This window comes from Diadema antillarum, unplaced genomic scaffold (assembly GCF_040938485.1).
Source record: "Diadema antillarum isolate AM-2024a unplaced genomic scaffold, OU_Dant_1.0 seq00000301_RagTag, whole genome shotgun sequence".
In the NCBI taxonomy this organism is placed as follows: Eukaryota; Metazoa; Echinodermata; class Echinoidea; order Diadematoida; family Diadematidae; genus Diadema; species Diadema antillarum.
In genome coordinates this window covers 1,347,838-1,363,497 of record NW_027271324.1, presented here as the reverse complement: position 1 = coordinate 1,363,497, position 15,660 = coordinate 1,347,838, and the positions used below count along the sequence as shown (strand labels likewise).

The window sequence follows — 15,660 nt, the reverse complement described above, 5'->3', positions numbered from 1 at the left end:
CTTTGTCATTACAAAATGGCAGAGTTTGGCATTAGGAACAAAATATGAAAACAATTATCAAAGAATTGAAGAAAACAGGTGTGCATGTCATGTAACTCTGCTTTCAAAGATGTACAGATCCCACAAAAGTTGCAAAAGTTGGCTGCTATCAAAATATGATTTTACTATTATTATTTTTAAATTAATATACATGTAGCTTTCTTCAATGCCATTTCTGTCATTGCACATACTCCTATACTGGTTTGTTACTCTTTCTCAGGTACATTTATAGCTGACTTATGAAAATGGTCACAAGGTATTTTAAGGCTCACTGGAAAAAACAACAACAACAGAAGAAAGAAAGAAAGAAAGTGTTGACGTCATTCACTGCAGGCAATGACTTTTGGCTCAGAGTACTAATGCGACGGACTGAATTTCTATTAGAATTGTAGAAGCATGAAGACACTTAAAAGCACAACATACATTCACCACTCATGCATGTGATGTACTGCATGCAACTTAAGACATACATGTAGCCACAATTTCAGTACAATGTACTTCAAAAGGGAATAAGCCTGTAGTTTTGTCTTTTAAATCAAATATTTCGAAGAAGATTCAACATTTGAGTTACAAACTGTACATTCAAGAGGAGCACTGGACAATGAATACTTTCATAATTTCTTCGTACAAACTGATGGTGCATTTTACAGTATTATTTTGATAAGCTATAGAACTTCACTGATCAAAGAATGGAGAAATTCCAGAATCATACTAGCCACATCTTTGTTCTCTTTTAGAGATCTGTTATAAGCTATTAGTATTATGACTCATGAGCAATGCTAATTCCCTTACTCTCCCTACAGGAAGTATAAAAAAAAAAAAATGTATTCTGACAACCATATTCTCGCATGCAAAGCACGTCTTGCTCACTAATGAAGCAAGAAGCATTATCTGAATCACATTTAAAATGCAAACAATGCATGTTCATCCCAGTACAACTTTCTTACTCTGCTAACTTGACATTTCGGCAAAAGACAAAAAGTAACCACAAGCAATTAAAGTGAAATGGAGACTGTGTGCCAGAAACCTAAAGATGGTATACAAACCAGGCATTGTCGATATCTTATTTGGAATGATTTTCTTTATATTATTCTTGGGTGGCAATTACATACATTGCTATAAAGCAGAAGATAGGAATGACATCAACCAAATGTATTTTTTTTATATATATTAAAAGGTCGCTGATGGACATTCTGTAACTATCATTATGAGGCTAAAACAGTGTCATTCTAATATCATTGTAGCTCAGACTGAGAGGGGTATATATACTTTTTTTGCCTTTATTTGGCAAAATCATCAAATATTTGGACGGATCAATAGCAGTAGTAGCTAGTCAGAATCAAATCTTGATCTGAACATGAGACAAGGCATAATGATATTACAGCACTGAAAGACTTTAAAATCATGTCATGCATTAAACATGTACCTGTTTATTCTGCATCAGGCTCTCAGTACGTATGAGACCTAAAAGTAACATCAGATTTCATCTTTGTTACATTATCACTCTAGATACGAAACTTCACTCCCTGAATACATAAAGTGTCTCACACTCATCAAGCTGATTTTTTTTTCTTTTTTTTTTTTTCTTTTTTTTTTTCTTTTTTTTTTTGGGGGGGGGGGCATTATAAATGGCTTGGCTTAAGCAAAGTCTACTATGCATAAATGAACAGTGAGCTGAGCACTTGACTATAATAATGTGCATGAATTTAAATGTTTGCTTGCAAACTGCAAGTAAACAGTGCAAACTAGAAAAATCACTTAAGGTGATTAATACCCCCGCCCCGTGACGACAGTCTTACCCAAGGAATGATCTTTCCTTGATCTTCTGCCATTTAAATGCCGTTACCATGGCAACGCAGCTTCCGACACGTCCGAAAAATATGTCTTGCACATCTTCCCACCAAGACTATTGTGTGTGCCACATTTCATAAGCTTTTGTCAAAAACTGAGGAAGTAGTTCAATCCACAAGATCTTTCCTAGATCTGCCGCCATTAATATGCCGTTACCATGGCAACACAGCTTCCGACACGTCCGAAAAATATGTCTTCCACATCTTCCCACCAAGATCAAGGTGTGTGCCACATTTCATAAGCTTTGGTCAAAAAACTGAGGAAGTAGTTAAATCTGCAAGATCTTTCCTTGATCTTCTGCCATTAATATGCCGTTACCATGGCAACGTACTTTCGGGTACTGTCAAAAAATGCGTCTTGCACATCTACAACCAAAGGCACACATCTGTACCAAGTTTCATGGAAATTGGGCAAAAACTGAGGAAGTAGTTTGCAACACAAAATTTTCCATCATTTTGGCTCATAATATGTGAGCTGTTACCATGGCAACATACTTTTTGTCACTGTCAAGAAATGTGTCATGCTGACCTATATCCTAAGACAAACATTCAATATGAATTCCATGAGAATTGGAAGAACACTGATGAAGCAGTTTTGCCATGAAGCATTTTGCCCTATATTTTACCAATAACATGCCGTTACCATGGCAACGCACTTTTTGCCACTGCGGAAATATATGTCTTGCACATTAACATATTCAGATGAACATCTGTACCTAATTTCATAAAAATTGATCAAAAACTGTGGGAGGAGTTCGCGACGCAAGATTTGTACCCATTTTTGCCCATAATATGCCGTTACCATGGCAACGTACTTTTGGGTACTGTCAAAAAATACGTCTTGCACATCTACAACCCAAGGCACACATCTGTGCCAAGTTTTATGGGAATCGGTTGAAAACTGAGGAAGTAGTTCGCGACGCAAGATTTGCAACGGACCGACCGCCCGACCGACCGACCGCCCGACCGCCCGACCGCCCGACCGCCCGACCGCCCGACCGTCCGCTGATTCCTATATACCCCCTTCAAACTTCGTTTGGCGGGGGTATAAATATGGGTCCTACTTCCGCGCCTCATATTTACAATGCAAAAGTCCATATGTATGCAGGCCCTGCAAAGTCATATTGATGACCTGCTATACTTGAGTGAGCATTTGATTCATGCATTCAGGCCAAGATGACTTTACCCCCAAATTAGCAAGATTTTTGCTAGGGTTCCTGTCTGAACTCATGCTGCATTGATACAAAGGAGACACACTGATAAAACATGTGCTATTACAGTTCTAATCATACACAATATCTACTCCAATGCAGATGAGGGTGGGGGATAGAGCAGAGTCAAGAAATATCATCAGAGGAAAATTTGAAGAGCATTAACCAGCGCAAAGTCTGTGGAGTTAACGCCTTTCTGCTTTATGCCCAAGGTTAGGATGTGCGAAGGAACATGCCACACATTTCCATCAACAGGGTCTCAATTCGTTGTCATGACAGCACTTTCGAAGAACCATCTTCGAATTGAACTTCATGGCTCCACCCATCACACATTTGCTGTTTAACATTCTCCCTCCTCGAACCACAGTGGATGTGCAATCGCCAAGGAAACCTGGCCTCGCATATCATACGCTTTAAGAAAATGTAAATGTGCCACCTGCACATATATTGTGCCAGTTCTCTTTGCTGCATTCAACTGCACAATGCTTGTGGTGCATTTTCAATACACACAGCAGAATATGTTGCAACAGGGAATTGAATTGCTCACATACATTGTATTCTCAGACTTGTTCAATATAACCTTTGATTGATTGTGTAATATGCATCTGAGAGTTTATTCACAGTATCTTATTTAATTGGATCTGATAGCACTTGACAATATGATAGTCATGGATCCATAAACCTGCATTTTATTGCAATATCTGTGGGTGTTGCAAACGATGCAAGTATAGGTACAACAGTGAAAGAAAAATGTATGCAGCAGAGGTCCCCCGACTACACACACCATATTGCTTCAACATTGCTTTATCTTGCAGCAGCATGCTTAAAATTCTTCTCTGAAGTGAATCAGCAACATCAGCATAGGATTAAAGAAGCACAAAAGTTTTGATTTGTATTCAGATTATCACTATCTTTAACTTTTCAAATCCATTAATTGCCTTTCAACACAAATACATTGTACATTGTACTTTCATAATCTTCAATTTATGGTTACCCTGCTTGAAAATAGGAATGACGTTAGTATCAATCAAGGCAACAGATCAATCAAAATTTGAGCAAATTGAAGAGCAACCCAAATGATTAAAAGTGTATGATATCACAGGTACATGTATAAATGCATGCAAAATGACATTCTACTCAAGACAAATTGACACAACAGCTTTGATCAAGTGAATGCACTATACACAGCTGTTCCAGTAAAATTTTGATCTGATGTACGAAACAAAACAAGTTAATGTATAATCTGTTTTCTATTTTTATAATCATATGATAGGCTTAATTTAGCTTTGCTTGAAGCATCCCATAATATGATGCAATTGATATCTTTGATATAATTGTGATCACATTTTGACCTTGAGAGAAAAGAATATCAAGTCATCTGCAATTTTTATCTGAGACCTTAGGACCTAATGCCAATAATGTTTGCCATGCTGCAGTCATTTCCTGATGAGATGTCAGGAAAGATACTGAATTGTCAACATGTTTTTGGTGTCTTTCATTGAAATTCTCACATACAGCAGACCTCGCTTGGGGGATATACATTGTAGTGTCTATGTCTCCTTTAATTGAGTCTGCTCCTTTTATTTAAAAAAAAAACAAAAAAAATCCATATTTGAAAATTTATGTTGATATGAACCACAACCTCCTTTTAGGCTATGACAATACCATATTTAGTTTGGGTCATGTCCACATATGTGCAAATTAGAGTGATTATTGCATTAAACAATGACACAAATCAATGATTGTGGGAAAAGGTGATGATGCATACAATATGTATGTATACAATGACTCATTTCATTTTTTTCTTTCTTTTCTTTCAAACCCACAACATCAAAAGGTTTGAAGGAACTGACATGCATTGTTGCCAAATGAGCTCTTCATGTGGAGTCAATGCGATTGCCATAAATTTGAAAAGGTATTCAATGCTTGTGATAAGACAACATGCGCCATGAGATGATAATAGATAGGTATTACATAAGTACACATGAGGAGGGTATCAAAGGGCATTGTTATTACATTAATTTCCAGAAAGAGTGGCAGAAACAAACACCATAGGTGCCTTGTAGAATGCGTTGGCTACAGTACACTCTGTGCATTTCATTGACAAATGTACTAGTTTAATGACAGTGAGTGAAATGGCTATTTCAAATTAATACAGTTCAGTTTATTCCTTCTCACATGGTGATAAAGTGATCACACAAATCTTAAAGTACATGTATCTGCACTGGAATTGGTAAATGCGATAGAAGCTCCAAAAATTGTGATCAGAGTTGGTATGAATACAAATTTTATCATGTACCTTGTTAATTTGATTATCTGACTAAATGATAACACAATAGTTTGTCTTTAATTTTCCCCTCTTTTATACAAACATTACAAGCTACAGTTGTATTTCTTCCCACCATTGACAATTGGACTGATTTTCTTGTTATTGCTACTCTTTGTCCTTTCAAAAAAGTAAAAGCATGAGCTGAACTGAGTTTCTGTCAAAAGAAGGAAAAAAGGAAGAATCCTCTGAATGTCAGTTAGTACTACACAGTACTAATGTCATGGATAACTAATTCAGACATCTTTTCACAACCTCAGTTCATACAAAAATTCAGAATTCACATATTAATTTCATTATATGATATGTATGCCAGCATTCATTGCACAAGTCCCTGTAGCATTCTCTATTCCATACTGTAGTTTGTTTGTGTCTTTTTAATAGGTAAGCTGAAAATCCCAAATTCCACTTCCTAATTGGTAAGTACAAAATCCAAAACAGATGGTGTCACTTTAATTTTAACTGGGTTCATGTGATATTTGATCACTGGATTAATGGGTAACAGATCACATCCTCCTAGCATGTATACAATGTAGGACCTAAAAAAAAAATGCATCAGCTTAGCACACTGTGGATAAAGCTGTTGATTAACAATGTTCCTGGAACCATGCAAAATGTACAACATGTGTATTGCTACCGCACACACACACAATGTTCTGTTTACTAGTATCCCCTTGAAGTTGATGTGCATGGTGAAATAAAAGAGACTAGTAGCAGATGTTTCGATCAGACAACCAATTATCAAAACTCCTAAAGCAGATTTTTCAATGTACATAGGGGCCTATTGTATAGAATTTGCATTCAATGTGCTGTAAATGCATGCCATGCATTTCTTCAGTTGTGTATACCATGACAAATTTCATTGGATTGAGTTTTCATGTATTTCCATTTTCATAATTCTTCTGTATCAATTCATATTGTTCTACTTACAGTACTCTATTCATGCCTTTCTGTCATATTCACATCGCTAGGATACTATTGCTAAGCACTTAATATACCTGTACACTATAGATCAAATACTAGAATCCATTCAAACCTTCTGACCATGAATACCATTTTTCTTCTTCACTTTTTTTTTCCTTAGTACAGTACCGGTTACACATGAAATGAAAACTCATGAAACTGTACATTGCATTCCATATATTCCTATTTTGCATTGTGCCCTACACATAAATTGGCATCCAACCATCAAAAATTGCCAGCATTTTTATGCATTTTCCTCTTATATATATCTGGGCAAACCAGCAAGAAAATCATCAAGTTTATGCATCTTCTGCTACACTTTGGTGTATTTGCCAATTAAGTGGAGTTTACTCTTTGGAGTTCACCTATTTTCCTATTTTAAAAAGTTCTACACGTGTACCTACATATAATGATGTGAACTGCAGCCCCAATGTTATACAGTAAGTGTACTTCATTTGATTTCTAAATTATATTAGAACTAAATACGTGACTAAGATGTATACTGCAGACAAATATAATAGAAGCAAACTTGAGAGTACTCCTCTGTGTTAGATCCAAACCACATCGATCCATGCAAGTTTACTATATACATTCGTACCAAGGCACTTGTTACAAATTCTAGTCACGAGTGCTTTCCTGGTCACACAAGACATTGATAATGTTCAAAGTAAATGCACTTCCGTGTCACGTTTTAGAATGTGAGAAGAATGAACTACAGTAGGAACATGAAGAGCACTGCACACTGCTTTCAATACTGAAAACAGCTTGACATGGATTACTTTTCTTGATGCGAACAAAGAATGCTAATAAGCCTGCATTAGCACAACTACAATATATCACTGTAAGAGAGATGTGTATAAGAATCTCAATCTCAAATTCAGCTGGCCAAAAGGCAGACTGTGGCACGGTATCTTAGTGTCAGATTGTGTTTACCAGTAGTACAGATGTAAGTTCACATATTGACACTGGCTCTGTTTTGTGACATCAGGTAAACTACTATGTACATGTAACATACAAAGAAAATACAATCTATACAAATTGTAATATACACAACATGAAAAAAAATATATAAACTTTGTTTTGGTAACCTAAGTGGTCAGGACTGGTTCCTTCAAGCCCTCAATCAGTCATAGAATTGTGTACTATTGTTTATCACATAATAATAGAAAATAACAAAGTAAAAGAAATGACGAAGACACCAGGGAATATTGGATAAGGAAAATAAAAATTAAAGAAAAAAAAAAGTGCCCACACAGCATGTCGCCCATTGTTGTCTACATAAAGATATAATAGACTGCTACAGACCATAACACTGTATGAGGAAGTCTCCCAATAGCCTGTAAATGTTAAACCAGCGGGTAAACAGAGTGCCAATGAATGGCTGTCTGGACCAGAAACACGCCCACAGAAGGATTTGCAGCTCCCAAGCAAGAAAAAAAAAAAAATGGGCTGCTGGTAAGTTCCTGTTTCCAGGGCAAGCAAACTGGCATATCACACACTTACCAAACTGACCCACAAATGATTCACGTAAACAGGCAATGCGCAGAGTCATAGCATTAAGTTTCTAGTTTCGTTATGGCATGTTGAAACTGTTAGTCTATTTCAAGATAATTGATGGTGGTAGCAAAAACAAATTGAACCAAAAAAAAAAAAATTTTGTCAGTCAAAATGACGGCAAATTCACAAAATGACACCTACATGTCTGCTTTGATGCCTACTATAGAGTCATCAGAAGGTGATTTGTGTGGAGTATGACTGCATACAGTAATTACACACTGAATAAATCACCACCAAAATTCTACTCTCTGAACATTTGTCTGGAATACAGTAAACATTGATACTTTTGCGTGATTAATTTTTCTCACTGAGTAGCTAAAAACATATTCTCAGGCTCTTGAATTCGCACTGCTTAATTGTCAACCCATGGTTATGCAGAGAAAGTTGTGACAACATTTTAGTGGTTTAAGAATTCCTCCCCATGAGCAGTATGAAATACACGAAAATCAATGTACAGTGGAAATTTCTGCATTTACAGGGTTAGTTTTGTTTGATCAAATTCACACATATGCTACACTTTGTAACTCGTCATAGTGTTGATCAAGGTGACTGTTACAGCAGAGTAATGGCATTTTTCATTGCCATAAATGCACGTACTGTATACACGTTGTATGTTATCCCATTTAGTATTTATTTTGCTGCACGGAAGGCTTGGCATATTAATTATGAAATATACAATTAGAACTTCAAACACATCTACAATGTTTACACATTGTATACAGTTGCCTGCATACACTGTATGTGAGAAAGCTTACTTTGTCTATAAAATGCATTTTAAATCTGATAAACAAATAATATCATCATGTTAGAATTTTAACAAAAACAAGTGTTGTACTGTCGCATTACTCTTAGCTCTTTTACCTATGTACAGGAAAATGTACCCAAGTCTATACTGTATTAAGGAAGAAGAATTGAATACCGATACATGTACCAATAAAGGAATCATAGTTGCATTCAAACTACAGTGAAGTCAAAATCCACAGAAAATCTGAAACTACAATACAGCAATAATTAACATGTAGCAAAGATGTGTTTTTGTACGTATTATCTATCACTATCATTAACAAGGAATGACCACTTACATTGTATGATATGGTCTGCACTGCTTATTGTTGCTGACATACTTTTCTTAAAAACATTGTAACAGTGCAAGAGCATGCATTTCAGTCTGTTTTCACTTGCATCTAAACATCACTACCAGCACTTTAGTTCTTGGTCTCAATTGCCTACCACGTGGTATATGATGCGACAAAACCTTACTGCCTGGCACAACTGAAACTCACTAGCCCCAGTCAAACTCACAAAAACTCTTAATCAAAGTTTTGCCAGTCGGAACACAAACTTCTCGAAAAACTTTTCCAGAAACTTTTCCAGAAACTTCCCAAGTCTAAAACCAGGAAAATTTCCTGAACCCCCATACTAGCTAGTACTACCATAATTATATCTTCATAAAGTTTGTGCTGTCTGAATGCACACAGCTGAAATGTTGGAACTTTGTGAAGTTTGTCACATGACTAGTTGCGAGTAGTATCTAGTCACTGCATTCATCAGTAAGCTGTCAGACAGCACAATTACCTGTATGCTTTCTTTCTTGTTGCATATGGGCACCAGTGATCAAAAGTTTGAGACCTTATCAAGAACGGAAACTAAAAGTTTGGCTGCCAGTGTAAATAGTTAGAGGGTCAAACTTCACAAAGTGTTCTCAAAGTTAAACTTCTCAAAGTTTTGCCAGAGAAGTTTCATCTGGTCATTGCAACTATACTTCAGAGGCAATCCTGGGTTTTAGGGGGCTAAATTATTTTAGGCTTCTAACTTCAGCACAGCCATACATACAGACTATGGAAAGCCAGGCAAGAGTTCATATGTACCCCAGCTAAACTTGGAAACAGGGTTTAGGGTTAGAGTTTAAAGTGTGACCTTAGGGTTTTTAGGGTAACATGATGCTATGTTATGTATTGTATGGCTGTGCCTGTGTTGAAGTTATAAGCGTATAATTTAGCCTCCTAGATCCCGGGATTGTCTAAGAAATATTTGCTCTGTCTGCTCAGAAATTGTTTCATAGATACTTTCTGAGGTTTTGATGGATTGCAGCAGGCACTCTCTATCCTAACCCCGGGGCACTCCACAGTTGTAATCTGTAGTGTAAGTAAGAAATTCTGTGGGAGTGTTTCACGTTCGGGCTGATCGCAGTTTCTTATAGGCACAGTTACGCAAGCATGTTCTAATGAACACAATCAAATCTAAAGAAGGAGAGAGGAATAACAAAAGTAATATAAATTGAAACTCACCATGTCATCATCACTTGCACGGAATACAAAACATCTGAAGTTCTCATTGCTGTCTGGTCGCCATAAATATCCAAAGCATTTTTTGTCATGTCCTCTTGCAAACCTTGAAATATTGTGCAGACGATGTTCAAAGAGAATGGAGCCTTTCCTTTCTGAAATACCAAGTGCACCCTTGGAAGAAACTTGTAAGACCAGAGCATGTCCCAATCCGCCATTTCGTCGTTTTTCCGTAACAATCCATGGTAGCATTGGCTGTGTGATTCTGCGATCTAACACCACGTTCCCGTAGTAAGTCAGTTCATACACGATTGGCTTTAAGTTGTCTCTCGAATTAGTGCTGGCCCGTGGTCTTGGAAACTGGAGAGGGGATAAAGATTTGCCGTCAACACTTGACATCTTACCAGATTCTGATGCCGAAGACTGAGAAGGGGAAGAAGATCTAGATCTAGATCTAGTAGTTGTAGTCTGCTCTGCTGTAGCTGTGGTACCAGCTGCAGACGGAGGCCGACTGCGAGGTGACGGAGCGATCGCGGGCTCCTCTCCCGAAGCGACGACAACAACGGGCGGTGAAGTTGGCTGAGCTCCTGCTCGTGCGGGTGAATCTGGCTCACTTTCAGCAATTCCAACTCCACTTTCAACTGACGGGTCTCTATCCACAGCACTGCTCGAACTCATAGTGACGGTTGAAAAGGTCTCCAAACCACAGAGTAGTTAGTAATTTAGGGGAAATATTTATGTTGGGTTAACAAAAGTGTCTCGAGCAGCACAGAAACATAGCATTGCTACCAGTACGTCTACGGATCGAGCGGGCATTCACATGCAGCACCAGAGCAGCTCAGGCGCGGCGCTAGTCGTGCAACACGATAGTGGATTGATTGGTAGCGGCCGCGGCGGATCGCATCATCACCGACCGAGTTTGGTTCGTATCTTAGCTCCTAAAGGCAGTACGCATGCGTGAAATTTCCGCCAGCTGATAATGAGTGTATCGATACTTGTAGTTGTTATGTTGCCTGTTGGCAGAAGATGATGTGCTTACGAAGTGATTTAGTCAGATTTCATGGTAAAAAAACAACATCTAATGCAATAATATTCAACAAATTTAATTTCAATATGATTTATGAAAAAAATTATTTCAATCCTTTATTGACCGAGTTAAATCGAATTAAATAGTAGAGAAACTTTGTGTCAGTAGTCGGTTCGACTCTCCAAGCAATGTAACTCGACGGACTAATAATTGATTGGGCGGAATGTCTCGCGCCGAAGAATAGCTATGAGGTGAGTCACTCAACAAATTTGGCAGGGGACAGCTCACCACAGGCAAATCAGTGGGATTCCCCCCTGACAGTGAAATTGATGAGGAGACAGGGAAATATTTCACATCTGGACAATTTGAGCGCACGAATGGAAGCTCATTGCAGTGTCTCCTTTCCACCTTCTCTCTCAGTCTGATGAAAAAACACTGAGGTGACTCAGCTAAGTGCGTAGGTAAAGCCCTCCTCCAACAACCCAGACGTTCAGCGTCGTATTAAAAACAGCTTTCGATAATGATGTCATTTTACTATAATATTCTGCATAATTTATGTACCGCGTATGATGTGAACAATTGACACAGCATGAGATGTCTTCTTGGATTTAAATTATAAAGAGTCTCATAACTACATGCATCGCATAATTTGGATTACGAAAATAGCAGGAGGGGGATATGAACAGAAAAAATATGACTAATAAAAAAGACACCTCAGCTGAAAACAATTTTATAAACACCCATGGTCAGAAAATGACGTTTAATGATGATATTTGCATTATGATTAAGGCTCAGAACCAAAGAACGTCAAATTTGATGTCCAGACAATGGAAAGATGAATCACTTTGTACAAGAGCATCCAGTGTCATGAGCCTTACAGAGATTCAATAGGACCTATACCTTCCACAATGAAAACGCCTGTCTGTGTATGACCTTCTATATCGCCTATTCTTGGATTCTGGTTTATTAGTTCGCAAATCATACTTATCTCTGACCGATGTAGTAGTCAATGATACTCCAGTAAATCAAGAGGCCCGACAATAGGCACAGAATGAGGAGGATGTGAAGAAGAAGGAGGAGGTGGTGGAGGAGAAGGTGAAGCTAATAATGATTGAAATAGGAAAACCTCTCAGAATGTTTTCTAATAACTATAACCATTATACATGATGAACAATTATGTACTTGCAAAGTTAGATATGAATGAGGGGAACTACATCTTACTCTCTTTTTTTTTAGAAGGGTGGGGGATACGCATGTATTTATACTTCACACGTGTATAGCGTGCAACAAAATACACAATTTCCTTCATCTCGTTTGCCCTCTTCTTATCTCGTCTATCTAGTATACACATCACACTTTTCCTACATCCTCTATCACCAATCCTGTGATTTTCCTTTGTGATATCTATGGTGTATCGTAACATGTATGTGTTAACTCACATCATGATGCAAATAGCCTATACTTGCATGCATGTCTTTTTAATGTGTAAATAGAGCGTATATATATACAAAAGATAAACCCTCTGGCTATATGCTTCCTATCGGCTTTCTCCTTCATGCCTCCTTCTGCATTTCTCCGTCGGTTTCTCTCCCATTCCTCTCTTCTTCTTGGTATGTCCATGGTATGTCTGTCCTTCTCGCCTTCTTTCATCTCCTCTCCTTCATCGTCAAAACACTGCTGCCCGCATCATTGAAAAGCTCCCTCAATTATAGGCGTAATGAAATCTCACGTATTTACCTTTAGAATTTTATACTCAACTTCACTGGCTTCCCATTGAAAAGCGTCTCTTATATTTAAGATTCTCCTTTTTGTTCATAAAGTGCAAAATGGCATTAGTCCACATTATATTTCTCAAGGAATTAGTTATATACCCCATGCACCTGTCCCCACACGTCATCGCAGATCACAAGGCATCTACTAGTATTCCTTCTCAGGCCTTAATTCTTTCTAAAGTTACTACAAAACTTTAGGGTGATAGGACTTTTTGGTTGCTGCCCCATATAGGATTATGGAACTCACCTACTACAGCATATCCGTCAGACCTCTACATCCTCTTTGAAGTCTTATCATATCATTTGTAAAGTAAATCGTTTCTTTTTCTCCTTTTTTTTGTAAGTCACGTGAATTGACGAGTACACTTTATGTTGTGTTATTTTCTCTGTTTTTAATATTTGCCAACTTGCTTTTGTGATAATGTGAGTTTAAAATGGATAATAGTTATTGTAAAGCGCAAAGGGAACATTAATTTGTTATATGCACTAAGGAAGTTTAATTATTATCATTATTATTTTTACCCTTTTCTTTCCCTCCTCTTCTTCCTTCCATCTCCCCTTTTCCTCCTGGTATGCTTCTCCCGCTCTTCCTTTTCCCTCTCCGTGTCTGCTCCTTCCTGTCCTTCATAATCCCCATGAACTCTTCTATTTCCTCTTCTTATTATTCCACCTGTCCTCCGGTACTCCATTCTCTTTCCTCATCCCCTCCTCCTCTTTCACGTCCTGCGTCACTCCTAATCATCTCTTCTCTTATCCCCCTTCCTTCCTCATCAGCTCTCTTTAACCCTTTGTGTACCAGGGACTTTAGGCAGTGTGTACAATGCTATGAAGTTGTCTGTGCCAGTCCGCACTCAAAGCATGTAAAGGGTTAAAACGAAACTAATTCGCTAGTTCTCACTTCTGCACCACATTTTCTTTTACACCAGTTCTCCTCACCACCCCCTCCTTTTCTCTGTCTTCTACGTAATTCTCTCTTGTTACTTCTCTTAAAATCATTGGTACACACTATACACTACCTCTCTATAATCTAAAAAGAATCGTATTGGTACAATAATTGTATATCAGACACAAAATGGGAACTATGATATAATAATAATGATGATGATGATGATGATGATGATGATGATAATAATAACAACAACAACAACAATAATAATAATAATAATAATAATAATAATAATAATAATAATAATAATAATAATAATAATAATAATAATAATAATAAGGTCTTATTTACACACGGTAGCCTCTTCAGTGTTGCCACTGCTCTACCAGAGGGCCCTGCTATTATTGTACCCTATGAATTGTATATAGCTAACGCTGGGAAAGGGGAGATTGCAATAGGAAGAAGAGAAAAGTGAAGAGGAGGATTATGATAATGATTGTGATAACAAGCTCTTCTTTTCAGTTGATCACTCTTTTTTCATGATTTTATTTTACTGAGTATTTGATTATTTTCTTTTGTCGTCCTTGCAAACTATGCATTGATTCTTTCAGTATACATTTATTTGTACATATGCTTATTTCATTGTTAAACAATTTAATTTGTCAAATGTATACTTTGTACATAATAATACATATATTACGTTGTATTGGATGGAAATAAAACATTAAATTGAAGAAAGACTGCGATCATTCATACGGTGATTAGGATTAATGTAAGTTTTACAGCCTTTGTCTCTGTAGTTGATTCCATTTTTCCCATCCACTAACTTTTCATTTTGTTACTTTTATTTTCTATATTCCCATCTTCATCGTGTCTAATGTATTGAGCCGTAGCAATATCTCGTGAGATAATGGGAGATATAAGAGTTTTGTTTTGTCTTGTTTTGTTTTGATGTTAGTTTACATTTGTGTGTCGTATATTATGAAGTGAAAATATGGGGCTTGGATAACAACATGCAACCACAACAAAAACACTATTATCAATTGGACATGACTGGGACAGCTGACATTGGATGAGTTTGCTCGAATTCTAGGTCAGTTCTAATGAGTGAAGCGACCTCAGCAGCATCCTGAGCCCATAAAAATAATATTCAAACAATGCACGATGGAAACATAATATTATGCCGATGAAATATTGATGATTACTGATAAAAGTATAGGGGTAGATACTAAGGTTTTTCTGATACTTTTATCTTTGTATCTCACTAGTGATATCTTCATTTTCTTTTCTTCTTTTTTTCATGTAAAATTACTATACTATAGCTCAATGACCGCTTTATCGCACTTAACAGGGTTCACATGGTTCTATCATTATTTTGCACAATGACTGTGATTTAGTGATGGATTGGAAACGTTATTACCTTTCGAGGCACCCATATGACTATTGTGGGAAAGACAATTACTGAGCTCTGTATTGCAATGATGTATACGACCGTCCCTCTCTATGATCAATTGCTGTAGCTGACAAAACTGCAGTGGGCATCGAGAAATAGTTATTGTCACTCACCTTTTGATCTTTACGTCGCGCTTAAAAATAGACGCGGGTGATTCGGTGACCCAAATTTGATCGTCTGTCGGGCGGGCAGTGCGGATGATGGCCGCTTCGCTCATTTTACACTCTTGTTTTCGTGAACAGCGATGGCCTTTGGGGACTTTGTTCTTGAGAGGAAAGACCATAATAATGT

General features: G+C 37.4%; 1 protein-coding gene across 1 annotated transcript in view; it reads right to left on the bottom strand.

The window, feature by feature from the left end:
- LOC139730335 (TBC1 domain family member 1-like) overlaps positions 1–11,039 on the bottom strand; it is a 102,112-nt gene extending 91,073 nt beyond the window's left edge. The window contains exon 1 of the mRNA XM_071641202.1: positions 10,235–11,039. Within this exon, the coding sequence (XP_071497303.1) occupies positions 10,235–10,909 (675 nt within the window). The 5' untranslated portion in view covers positions 10,910–11,039. The remainder of the gene's footprint in view (positions 1–10,234) is intronic.
- Positions 11,040–15,660: the final 4,621 nt, after the last annotated feature.